The sequence below is a fragment of the Symphalangus syndactylus genome, chromosome 9 (genome assembly GCF_028878055.3).
Source record: "Symphalangus syndactylus isolate Jambi chromosome 9, NHGRI_mSymSyn1-v2.1_pri, whole genome shotgun sequence".
NCBI classification, from domain to species: Eukaryota; Metazoa; Chordata; class Mammalia; order Primates; family Hylobatidae; genus Symphalangus; species Symphalangus syndactylus.
This window is the reverse complement of record NC_072431.2, coordinates 36,793,383-36,805,529: the sequence shown is the minus strand read 5'-3', so window position 1 is coordinate 36,805,529 and position 12,147 is coordinate 36,793,383. Positions and strand designations below refer to the sequence as shown.

Below are 12,147 nucleotides of genomic sequence, written 5' to 3'. Positions count from 1 at the left end.
TTGATTTCCTTCTCACATTCGAAACCAGGGCAGGCAGCTCAGGGTTTGGTGAGGCGGTTCCATCAAGTCACCCCTGACCAAGGCTCTTTCTGTCCTTGCACAATCTTTGAGGTATGGCTCTTATCATTAAGGTCGCAAGATGGATCATCTCCACACCACCTCTGTAAAAACCCAGCCCTGGTACAGATTTGTATGACATTACATTTCTGCAGTAAATTATAGGATCATGCCTGGATAAAGAGATTCAGAAATAGAGAACTTGTGTTCCTGGCGATCCACAGAGAGCTTCCAGGAGTCCTGGATATGAATTCAAAATGCACAGATGAGGTTTTATGATGCATTAATTTCCCATCCAGTAACAGGCTAAAGAAGCCCAGTGTGGTCTCACTACTGGAAATGCCCTAAACTTGGCACAGAAGGGAAATTAGCACTGTCAAACACCAGATAGCCTGGGGCAGTGACACTGCAGCAGCATGCCGCATCTAGGATTCCAACCAAGAGAAAAGAAGCCCACAGGCAAGAAGAGGCTCACGACATCTCCTTAAAGCCCCTCCATTCACCTTTATCCTCCTACTCTGTTATTTACCTTTTCTGCTCTCGTTGTCTCAGGCCAAGAGCCATGAAGAGTACTCCTTCTTTGGGCCTCCTTTCTTCCTATTAGGTAGAAAGAAGGACTCCAACCCAAGTGGGGGTTCAATTTGACAAAGAGAAATTCAAGCCCTTAGTTGGTTCTATTATGTGGCAGAAAAAAAGGCAAAAGAAACTGCTCTAATTTCATTGTAAAAGAAGGCAAACATTAACAACTAAGTTAGAAAATATCCTGTTATCACATACAGACACACACACAGGCACACATGTTATTTTAAGACCTAAATCCAATATGAATAATAAAGAGAGGTTCAAATCACAAATCCCACACTAAAGTTTCTGATGATTTCATCAAAGCTGTGTTCTCTGAAGTTTCAGTGTTATTAATACTCATGCAATTCCTGCTAAGATACCAGGGCTAATTCATCTTTGAAACGAGAAAACCTCTGCAAGTGCTAATGCTAATTCATATTTAAAGCAGAATACCACTGTCCATGCTTATGTCGGACACAATGTTATTTCAGGATCTCATTTCAGTTTTTAAGCAATAGTTTATTCCCGGAACAGCCATAAGACATGTCTAAGTGAAAAAGTTAAAAATTGGTTCACACAGTGAGAAAGAAGAACAAGTAGGGGACGGGTGGAATAAGTATTTAGAAGAGAGGGAAAACGTGAGGAGGAGAAAGATACTGTTTACTAGAGCCCAAGACAGATCAGACTTGATTGCAATTATTGAGTTGTCTGGCATCAATTGAAGCCCTTTTAGGAACTACCTTATTTCAATGATTTTTAAAAGCACATTTTTTTCACATTTAACTTCTCTGAAACCTGGATGTAACTTACCCTTAATGGTATGCTATAGTTTTATTGGAAGTATATAAAATAATGATGCTTCTTACAACTTAAAGTACCATTCGATCAATAAAATATGCTATGTTCAACCTTCCGAGGACATTTCGGGGTATTATTTCATAAACTTATAATAGTGTACAAAACATCACTTTCTGGATCCTAACATTCCCATGCAGTAACAAACACTGGGAACAACTGATTTATACCCATTTTGTAATTTTACTTTTCCTTCATTTTTCTAAATATTTATTTATTTAATTTTCTTATTTTATTTTATTTTTCCAAGAGTTATTGGGGTACAGGTGGTGTTTGGTTACATGAATAAGTTCCTTAGTGGCGATTTGTGAGATTTTGGTGCACCCATCACCTGAGCAGCATATACTGCACCATTTGCAGTCTTTTATCCCTCACCGCTCCCTCTCTTCCCCCCAAGTCCCCGAAGTCCATTGTATCATTCTTATGCCTTTGCATCTTCATAGCTTAGCTCTCACATATTAGTGAGAACATACGATGTTTGATTTTTTATTCCCGAGTCACTTCACTTAGAATAATAGTCTCCAATTTCATCCAGGTTGCTGCAAATGCCATTAATTCATTCCTTTTTATGGCTGAGTAGTATTCCATCGTATAAATATACCAGTTTGTTTATCCACTCGTTGATTGATGGGCACTTGGCTTGGTTACACGATTTTGCCATTGTGGATTGTGCTGCTATAAACATGAATGTGCAAGTATCTTTTCATATAATGACTTCTTTTCCTCTGGGTAGATACCCAGAAGTGGGATTGCTGGGTCAAATGGTAGTTCTACTTTTAGTTTTTTAAGGAATCTCCATACTGTTTTCCATAGTGGTTGTACTGGTTTACATTTTTCTAAATATGTATTTTATATCAGTGAAAGACACGCATAGAGCACAGTCTTGTAAAAGAAATGGAATCTATACTGTTAGAATAATAAAATACTAAAGGTTAGAAGGGTTCCTGGAGAACATCCACTGAAATCCTCCCATTTCACAAATGAAAAAGCTGAAGCTGGAGTCTTGACCTGCTCAGGGACCTCCAAGTGGTCACTGGCCAAGCCAGCCACAGATCCCCATTTCTGGCTCCCATCTGATGCTGTACTCTTACCATTCTGTTCGTCCAGTATTTAGGCTGCTTGAAGCTGCTGCTTCTACATGACATCTTGGATAAAAGTATTAGATAAATAAACACTAGAACATTATTAGATGTATATGTACATATATCCCAAAGCACCTAGCTTTTCGAGTGTCAAAAAAGACTGTTTTTCTTTGTTTTGTTTTGTTTTTTCACTTTTCACAGCTTCTCGCCAGAATAATTGCAAATACTGAAGTAGCCAGCAGAGGGAGTCTTTATTTCTCAGTTTGTGCAAATAGAGAAAATACCATGTTTCGAAAACTGCGACCTTGTTAAAACTATGGGGTTTCTGTTTGATATAATCACAAGCTTGTGACAAAGTTAATATCTATTTTTTCATAATTATTAAATATTTGAATTTTTAAGATAAATGATTTTTACATATTAAACATTAATAAGAAGGATTTTGGGGGCATATGTATGTATACTTATGTGTCACCTCACCAGGAAACTTTCCTGGAACTCAGACTTGAAGTTTTCGCTGGGATTTCGAACAGTTATATCAAATTTTTTCTTCAAATATTGATAAAACTACCCAAGATAATTTCAGTTTTGAAACTGCAAAATAATAATTCCTGGTATTTTCCCAAACAAAGCCTGAATGTATACGTTCAAATATGCATGTCTGATTAGAAGGCTTTCTGACAATGCTGTTCTTGCCAAAACAAATTTTGAATTCCTCTTTGAGAATTATCATAATGGCAAGCATTTTTCATATCCTACAGGGGTAGAAAATCTTTATCCTTTCTAGGGGTTTAGAATCTGAAATTACCAAAAGTCTTGCTTCTTTTTTTTCCTGCCAAAAAGAGATTATTATTTTCAATATTTGGCTTAGAGTTCTGGGGCACAGCCAAGAGAGCAAGCCCTACAGACCGCCCCAAGCAATAGTCTGAGACCGTTCATTAGCCCAGCTATTTTTAATCAGCCTTCACTGCCAAATGTGGAACATGCATTACAGTGTGCAAAATCGTGATGCCCAGCAACTGTACTCATGGGGGTTCAGCCCAGGTGTTCACAGTGGACAGGGGATCCTGGAATCTGCTGTGATCAGATCTCAGACCCCAAACTTATTATTAGCCATGAGTTTTAGACTCCTCGTACTGTAAAATGGGAAAATGCTGGCAAACTGATAGCACTCAACTAATGTTAGCAATTATTATTATAAATTTTTGAAAGCAAAATAAAGCATTTCTGAATAAGTCCCAAGAGACCCCTACAGTCCTGTTGAGCTCTAAGAAACTCTGAACTGATGGTTGAATCACTATGTCTTTGAGGCAAAACTGAGTGCACAGCAAGGAAAAATAACTAGGAGAGCAAAAGGCAGATTGGCAGAAAAGGTGAGATTCGTCCCATGAAAAGACTACAGGTGAGAGGACAAATTACTGCAGCTACACGGTGATGAGTGGCTATGCAGTACACGTGCCCAGGCAATTCTGAGACACACCCTCCTGTGCTTGGTGGAGCAGAGGCCTGGACCCTCAGTCCTGCCTCTGTCATTTATGAGCGAGGTGCTTTGGCAAAGACACTTAACTCTCCAAGCCAATTTTCCTCTTCCAAAAATGGGTTTAGCCACCAAGCTTTTAGGGTTCTTATGAGGGTTAAAGTGAATGTGTAATCAATGCTGAACATGTTGTAGCTGCTATTTTTTATTGTTCTGTGTGAAGGGCAATACTCTGTGTGAAGGGTATACCAAATTGCCCACTGCAGCAAGTTGGAGCAAGATAAAGGTAATGAAAAGGCCTGAGTATTATAGCTTTTCATCCCAAAAGATGAGAAACTTGGCAAAAATAAAGGAAAAGGAACAGAGAGACAAATATTAGGAAGCAAATAGTAGGTCAGTATCTAAAGAGCTCAATATTGCCTTTACAGAAATTGTTTTTATCCAACTAATTGGTAATTAGATACCAACTTTGTGCCTTCTATGTGCTGGGCATTGGGGTCCGATGATGATCAAAAGTAACAAGTTCTCACAATCATACAGCTAAGGTTCTATTAATGGTAACACCACTTGCCTACTGAAACAACGTCTTAATACTAGACCTACTTTTATCCCTTTCAAATATACAACCCAGAAGTCCCTGTCTAATATTCCTTAGGACATTGAAAGGAAGAGTAATTAACCACCTATCTTGTATTTAAATCTATGTTCCCAAAGATTTTAAAAAAATACTCATCAGCATATATAGTTGGATTCATTTTTTTTAAAATTCAAATTAGAGTCCTTCTAAAGTTACAGAAAGGAAAGCAGTGGGAGCAAGCATTTGAAAGATATATTGTCTTTCTCTCCCTGGCTGCAATCTATGAAGAAAAACCATTTTTTGTTTGACTCATTTTCTACTACGAAATCTTTGGATAACCACTTTAGGAGAATAGGGCACAGAAAATTTAAATTCTCAGTCTCAGGGAAATTTAAACTGTTTATGAAACTAGTAAAACATGCCATTTCACAGGTGGGGAAAAAGGGAAATTCATATTTGTTAGACTTCTACTATGTGTGAAATGCTTCTAAATATTTATTCTGTTGAATCCTCACAACTGTTCTGTGAGGAAGCATCATCATCCCCAAGACAGAGAAACTGATTCTCAGAGGGTTTTGAAAGAATGCTCCCAAAGCCAGGGCACTGGTGAGTGATGAAGCTGAGCTCAAACTCTGGGCTTCCTGGCTCTAAAGCATACAAATAATCTGCTACATCACACTTCCTAAAAACTCACTTCTCAGAAAAGAAACATTTTATGAAAATGCAAATACCATTCATCTGTGTGACACCCTTCCTGGTTGAGTATGCAACTAAGTTACTCTGTACAAAAGTAAAAAGGGCAGGAGAAATATCAAGGTTTAGCAAAAATGAGAACTCTGGATAAAAAGCAGTAACAATGCCCACTACCACTTACTTCATTATCACCTTCCAAGCAAGTCCACCATCTAAACTAAGACCACCATCCATGGCCTTTCACAACCCTCTTCTGCTCAGGAAATCTGCTCTCTCCCCACTTAGTACCATACCTACAATCCCTATACAAGTAATAGAATATTATTTGCTCAAAAAGCATAGCCACATTTCATATCTGGCACCAGAATAATAAAAATCCCAGAAAAATATTCACTAAATGTCTAATATGTCCAAGCACTTGTAGAGGAGATGGCGAGTTACCCACCAATATCCACCCTTCCTCCCTTCCTGATTAATCCCGATTCTGGTGAGGAGGGCAGTGTGCTTACACTCCAGGCCTGCATTTCCTGACTTCTCTTGTATCCAGAGTTGGCCAATAAGATGTAAGCAGAAACTCCTGGTTACTCCACAATGGCATGTTAACTGGTATAAAACTCACTAGCCTGTTCTTGGTCCTTCACATTCTCTGTGCAAAGACTATAAACAGGATGACTGGAAATTTACATGTATATTTCCATAAAAGGAAAAAGGATCCACACTAGAGAATAAATAATAGAAAGCAAGAAGGAGTTCAGTTGCCTGAGGACATTGTGGGGCTGCAATATTAGCTTTGGATGGATCCTTGTAAAGTGAAAGAAAAATAAATCTCTTTTCCTCCTTAATCCACAATCCTTTGTGTTTTTTGGTTACATGAAATTACATTCTGCCCATAATTGACAAAACATTTTAAAGATTTCTTCCCTTAAAATACTAAGATCTAGTCGTAAGACCAAAAATCAAAAGACAACTTTTGGAAACCAAATGGTGGTCCAAGATATACAAAAATAAACAAGATAGAGCAATTGAAAGTCATATTGTACACACCTATGGACGGCAATATGACTTAAATATTATTTAAAAGTAATAATAAAATAGATGTTACAGGGCTGTAGTGGTTGAATTGACAAATGAGTAACAAAGGTGTGTCCACTGATACTAAATCAAGGCACCATGAAGATAAATGTGAAGCAAAAGAGTCTTAGAAGGCTTTAGGATGAGACCACAGCCTGAGCTGATGCTTAGACAACAGACAGCACTTGGGAAAGCAAACGAGCCTAGAGTTGTCTATAGGCTACAGAGCACAATCCTGGGAGCAGAAGTGCAGAGATACAGATGTTAAAAGCTGTTTGAAGCAGAAGGAGGCAAACGACATGCTGCAGTGATGGCTTCAAGGGAAGCTGGGCAGGCTGAGGGCCAGGCAGGCCCTGAAGCACGGCAAACGCTAAGGAAGTTTGGACTGATTTTGCACATGTTTAAAAGATTCTGGGAAAAATAGGGATGTGATGGTATGTGTTCTTTCTCCACTAAATCACTTTTAGAAAATCATAGCAATGACTCTAATTGTATGAGGAAAGAAATGATTATAACATGAACTATTCTCTTATATGAATGGAGAATTAGATCTTCTCATAAATGGCATTGCTCCGTATTACACTCATGAATTTACAATTTTCAAAAGGTTTTGAATCTTAAAAAAGTATATATCACTAAAAGTATCCCTTTTTTTTCTCTGAGATTTCAGAAGATACTTCAGGATCTTGTGTGCTTATGAACATCTCCTGTAATTGTAGCATGTATGAAGAATGCAAAAATGCTTGCAAACATAACTTAAAAACAATGTTGGCCGGGCACTGTGGCTCACGCCTGTAATCCCAGCACTTTGGGAGGCCAAGGTGGGCAGATCACGAGGTCAGGAGATGGAGACCATCATGGCTAACATGGTGAAACCCCTTCTGTACTAAAAATAAAAAAATTTAGCCAGGTGTGGTGGCACATGCCTGTAGTCCCAGCTATTCAGGAGGCCGAGGCAGGAGAATCGCTTGAAACCCAGGAGGCAGAGGTTGCAGTGAGCCAAGATGGCGCCACTGCACTCCAGCCTGGGTGACAGAGCAAGCCTCAATCTCAAAAAATAAACAAATAAACAAACAAACAAAAAATGTTAACCTGATAGAGACATGAAATATGCCTAACCCACCGAATCAGGATACGGACATAAGGCCTTCTGACCTGGTAGTGTTTCCATAAAAGAATGTGAATTTTATATTATACTTTATACTTTACAATACTTGAGCCTTATGTTAACTCTCAGGGACCTTAAAATGTTTTCTTTATGTAATGTGCCAATCTGGAGTTCCAGGTATAAACTGTCTTTCTATCACACACTCACACACACACACACACTTGGCTGCTTACAATTGCTTTCTGAATAAAATATTTTCTATGCTAGAGCATAAGGGAGTTGGTGGAGGTGCAGAGGAAGATGAAAGGATTTGCCTAAGCTAATTCCAGACTTGAATGGCAATTATACCCACCATAAGGCAATTTCATTATCATATTAATTTCAGGAGGTAACACGTATCTAGGAGAAGCATACTGGAAGTCACAAGATCTAGATTCTATTTCTAGCTCTGCCACTGACCTTCTGGGTGACCTTGCCTAAGTCACTCAACACCCAAGAGACTGAGACTTCTCATTTGAAAAAATAAAAAGCTACAACCTAGTGATGATCTGAGAAAAATGCGATGAGGTAAAAGATTCATTCACAATGTTTGCTGAGGATGTGATCATTTCTGAGGCACATGAGGAAGCCTTCTTAACCAGAACCTTAATTCACTTAAATCAGAGAAATCAGATCCTAATAGAATTTGGAAGTGAAAATTTTCTTTCCAATTCACTTGATAGAGAATCTACCAAAATATCTTTTTTCTCAAAGATCAAGGCGTACTTTCTCTGCTACAAAATAGATCTATACCACATGAAGGGCCATGTTTAAAATTCAAGTTCCTAATCACTACCAGAGACTCTTACAGCCCCTTGGATCAGACACACTAGCTGATAAGAAAATTACTCCCCATTGCTATGGAGCATTTTCAGAAATGCTCTCAGCCTTTTAAATGATTAGGATTCCATTTGATAAATTATTTGTCAAGGGCCACTCCTTCAGGATGAGCGAACTTTACACCAAACCTGTGGAAAAAGCACCTGCCTTCATGGGAAAATGAGAAGTTGCTCCCCAAATTCTGAGAAATGCTTGTACTGATTTATAAGATCATTTAAAATTATGGCAAACATGGAAAATAAGTTAATTACAAGTATGAAATAACTTCTTATATTGGAAGAGAAAATTAATCATGGTGTGACCAGAGCAGATGGATGATTTTTAAATCAGAAAATACCCAACTCCTAAAATAAAAGATATTAAGATTTTCAGAACAATCAAATAGACAAAAATGGGAATTTTCGGAGTTAAAATATCAGGAGAAGCAAATAATGGTGTGCTAAATTATATAAACACCAAAATATGTGCACTCACTGAAAAAATAGCATAGATTTGAGTCTAGGGAATTTTGACTTTTATAAATACTATAATAGAAACTTGACAAGAAGCTTATTATTAAAATACCATGATAAATCACAATGATGTGACCATTGGTAGCTCAGATGTAACATCAATAATAACCACAGCTTTCCAGAGTAATCTTGTTTTCCTACTTGGCAAACAGTACCAGAAGTTATTTTTCTAGTCAAGTTTTGCCATAACCAATTTTTCCTAGGCTAATTGTTCAAACTCCTTGAAAAGTACAGCATACTTTCCTAATGTTTTATAATAATTCTAAAATAATAAAAATAATTTACATATTTTACTATAACCATGAAAATATAAAATATTTGGTTCACAGAATTATAGACACAAATAAGGCTGAAGATATTATTTACTGAAAACTCCTCAGTTTGTTATACAGATGAGGAAGTAAAGACTCCAAGAGTTTACTGGATTTGCCCAAAGTCACAGGGCTAGTAAATGGAGAGTCCAGATAGTACACTTTCCATCATACCAACATGTCATCAAAAACAAACCATATGATAGAAGTTTCTGAGTCAATCTAAACTGCAATATTAACTGGATAAAGAAGAACTCAAACATGAGAACATAGACTTGATAAATGTTAATATGCCTTTTCACATCCTCAATGAGTCCAGGAACCTATATTGTCATTATTAATGCATTGCTAAGTCCAATTCCAAATAAAAGTTAAAACCCAAAGCAAAATATTTTTAATTAAATTTGCTTACGATTAGCAAAAGGCCTCAAGAAAGATAAAGAACTCATGTTGGCAAAATGACCATATAGCTGTTCCAATGCCAAATAAAATATTCTTAGTAAATAAATGGTTGACTGGATAAGAAAATAAGCTGAAAATCTAAAAATTAAAAATAGTAAAGAGGCACTTCGTTTTTAAAAAATATAGCCACTTTAACTGTTAGATTTGCCATGTTTCAAATAAATTGCAACATGACCTTTGACTTAATGGAATGCACTGATAGTTAACAGTTAACTATTAAAAGTTGAGTTCAAAAATAAACACTACAGTTTCTAGTGTCACCAAAACCATTTGGAAAGCATATTGCCAAAACTGAGTTTTAGTGCTTTCCTTCTCAATGCGACAGATTTGATTCTTTAAGAAGTCCAGTGCGATGTTCTTATTTTGGAGATTTACAAGAAAAGTTTACTATGGCTACATGACATGGTTGCATATACCACCTTGTAAAATGCAATGCTGAAAGTGAGACATAAAAATAATCTTTACAAAAAACTAATAAATAAAATATTTTCATACCCAGGATTAACTGCATTAATAATTAACAGAAAGCCCTTTCACAGGGGAATTTAATGGAAAGTTTTTCTTAAGCAAATACGCAGAAGCTCAATAGAAATGGGTAGAAACTTGAGAATAAACTGGTGACACATGTTTAAACAGTAAAATAATTGTATAGTCTATTCAACAATGAAGAGATTGATATATTATGAATTATGGTGAAACAAAGAAACTATTCCTTGGTAAACAAATACAAGACATAATAGCAGATTTCCTACTGAACTAAAAACAAAGAGGCTTGAAGTTACAGTAGAAAGAAAAAAAAGAAAAAGTTTCAATACAGTCTCTAAATCACAATGACCTGAAATCGAGATCAAACTTCTTTTAGATGAAAGTCTTTAACTATAGCAATGTTCTAGCGCAGTATTATTTTTCCTAGTTCAATTCCAATAATATGTCTTTTAATTTTACCTACAACTTCAATGAATTATAGGCTCTTTCAAGGGTATATAAGTAGAGCTTCCTATGTATTAATAAACACACAGTAACGGGAAAAAAAGCAGCAAGAAAAACTAAAGAAAAAAAGGAAAAAGAAGTCACATACCCTTTTCTGTAGAATTATTGGCGTTATTGCAGGCAGAGTGACTCTTCTTGCACTCAAACTCATGCCTGCTCTTCTTAGAATAATCCTCTCTCGTAGGTCATGGACAAAATAAAAGAAATCTTTTATGGTTACTCCTTGGGAATCTCAGGGCTCAATGCAATGAAACAACTAGGAAAATAATAAATGTCACCCTGCTTATGTGATTCCAATCTACCCAAAGCCAGTTAAGGATGGCTGTGGGACAGGACAAGGCAGCAACCAATCAAAGCCCGGAAAACCCCGCCTTTGTCCTTGGAAACACATTCTGATACTTTTGTTTATGATATTTAAAGAACCAGATTAACAGGCATCTAGTTCGCTCAACTTTTTTCCAAAACAGTGCAATTCAATGCCATCTTTGTTGACTAGGCAGTTATGTCTTTACTAAAGCATTTCAACATATGGCAGATAAGAATCTGTTTACATTGGTCTATTTAAAGTATATAAATACATTAATGAACTAAATTTACTTATGCTGTTCATAAAATTGATGAAGAGATCAATTGGAACATACACAAGGCACAAAAAATAATCCTGAGGTTAGAATTGGCACAAAGTGTTAATTTCTATGTTCTAATAAAAGAGTTTTAATATATGTTAATATCTTTCATTTCCTAAACACTAAAATTTTTGTATTATAAACCTTCCAGCTATGCTTGATATCACACACTGCTAAATATTATTTTAACAATAAACCTAAATAATAGTGTTAAATACAAAGAGGGGATTAAATTACAATATATCAATCTCAAATACTTATGTTTTTAAAAAGCACAAATGTGTGTGATGTAGCATATTTCATTCCATTAAAAGCATTTAAAAAATAACTACCGCCAAAGCTTTCTCAAAATTTTAATGACCATTTTGCATTTCTTCTCATAAAAACTGAAAATTTTATTCTAATGTTTCTAGGGGAGGGAGACTGGAGGAGGTTTACAGCGGAAAATATCTATAACTGACAAGAAAAATTTCAATGAAGTCTAAATAAAAAATGAAAGAAACACTCAAAAATGACAAAAAGGATTGCAACGTTAAAACTAATCTGAGCTTTTACAATTGTAAAATATCTTCTGGACTGACATCCGGACAAGCTTTACTGAACTGTTCAATGCTCTTCAGTCATGACCCACTGCTTTCAGCAGAAGAACTGGTAATTTCTAGATTACAATGTGATTGTTGTAGTAACAAGGCAAAATGGAAGATTCTCAGCAACACAGACACAAACTTTCCATTTCATTATCTTGACTGCTGCTAGGCAGGGTTCACTTTACTGCTTTACACATAAGTGAGTTTAATATGCATGGTGAGCTCATATTCCTCAAAAGAAAAAAGAGACACTACAACTCCAAGGTTCCCTGCTTTGAATTTCAAAACCAAAAATC

The 12,147-nt window shown here is 36.4% G+C and overlaps 1 protein-coding gene across 2 annotated transcripts in view; it reads right to left on the bottom strand.

Moving 5' to 3' along the window:
* The window catches only part of GRB14 (growth factor receptor bound protein 14), a 127,088-nt gene that overhangs the window by 65,496 nt on the left and 49,445 nt on the right, over positions 1-12,147 (bottom strand). The window contains exon 1 of one of the 2 annotated variants that reach the window (XM_055291944.2): positions 10,727-10,934. The exons of the other annotated variant lie outside the window; for it this stretch is intronic. Within the exon in view, the coding sequence (XP_055147919.1) occupies positions 10,727-10,789 (63 nt within the window). The 5' untranslated portion in view covers positions 10,790-10,934. Of the gene's footprint in view, positions 1-10,726; positions 10,935-12,147 lie in introns of those variants that run through there. 2 annotated transcript variants of the gene reach the window in all.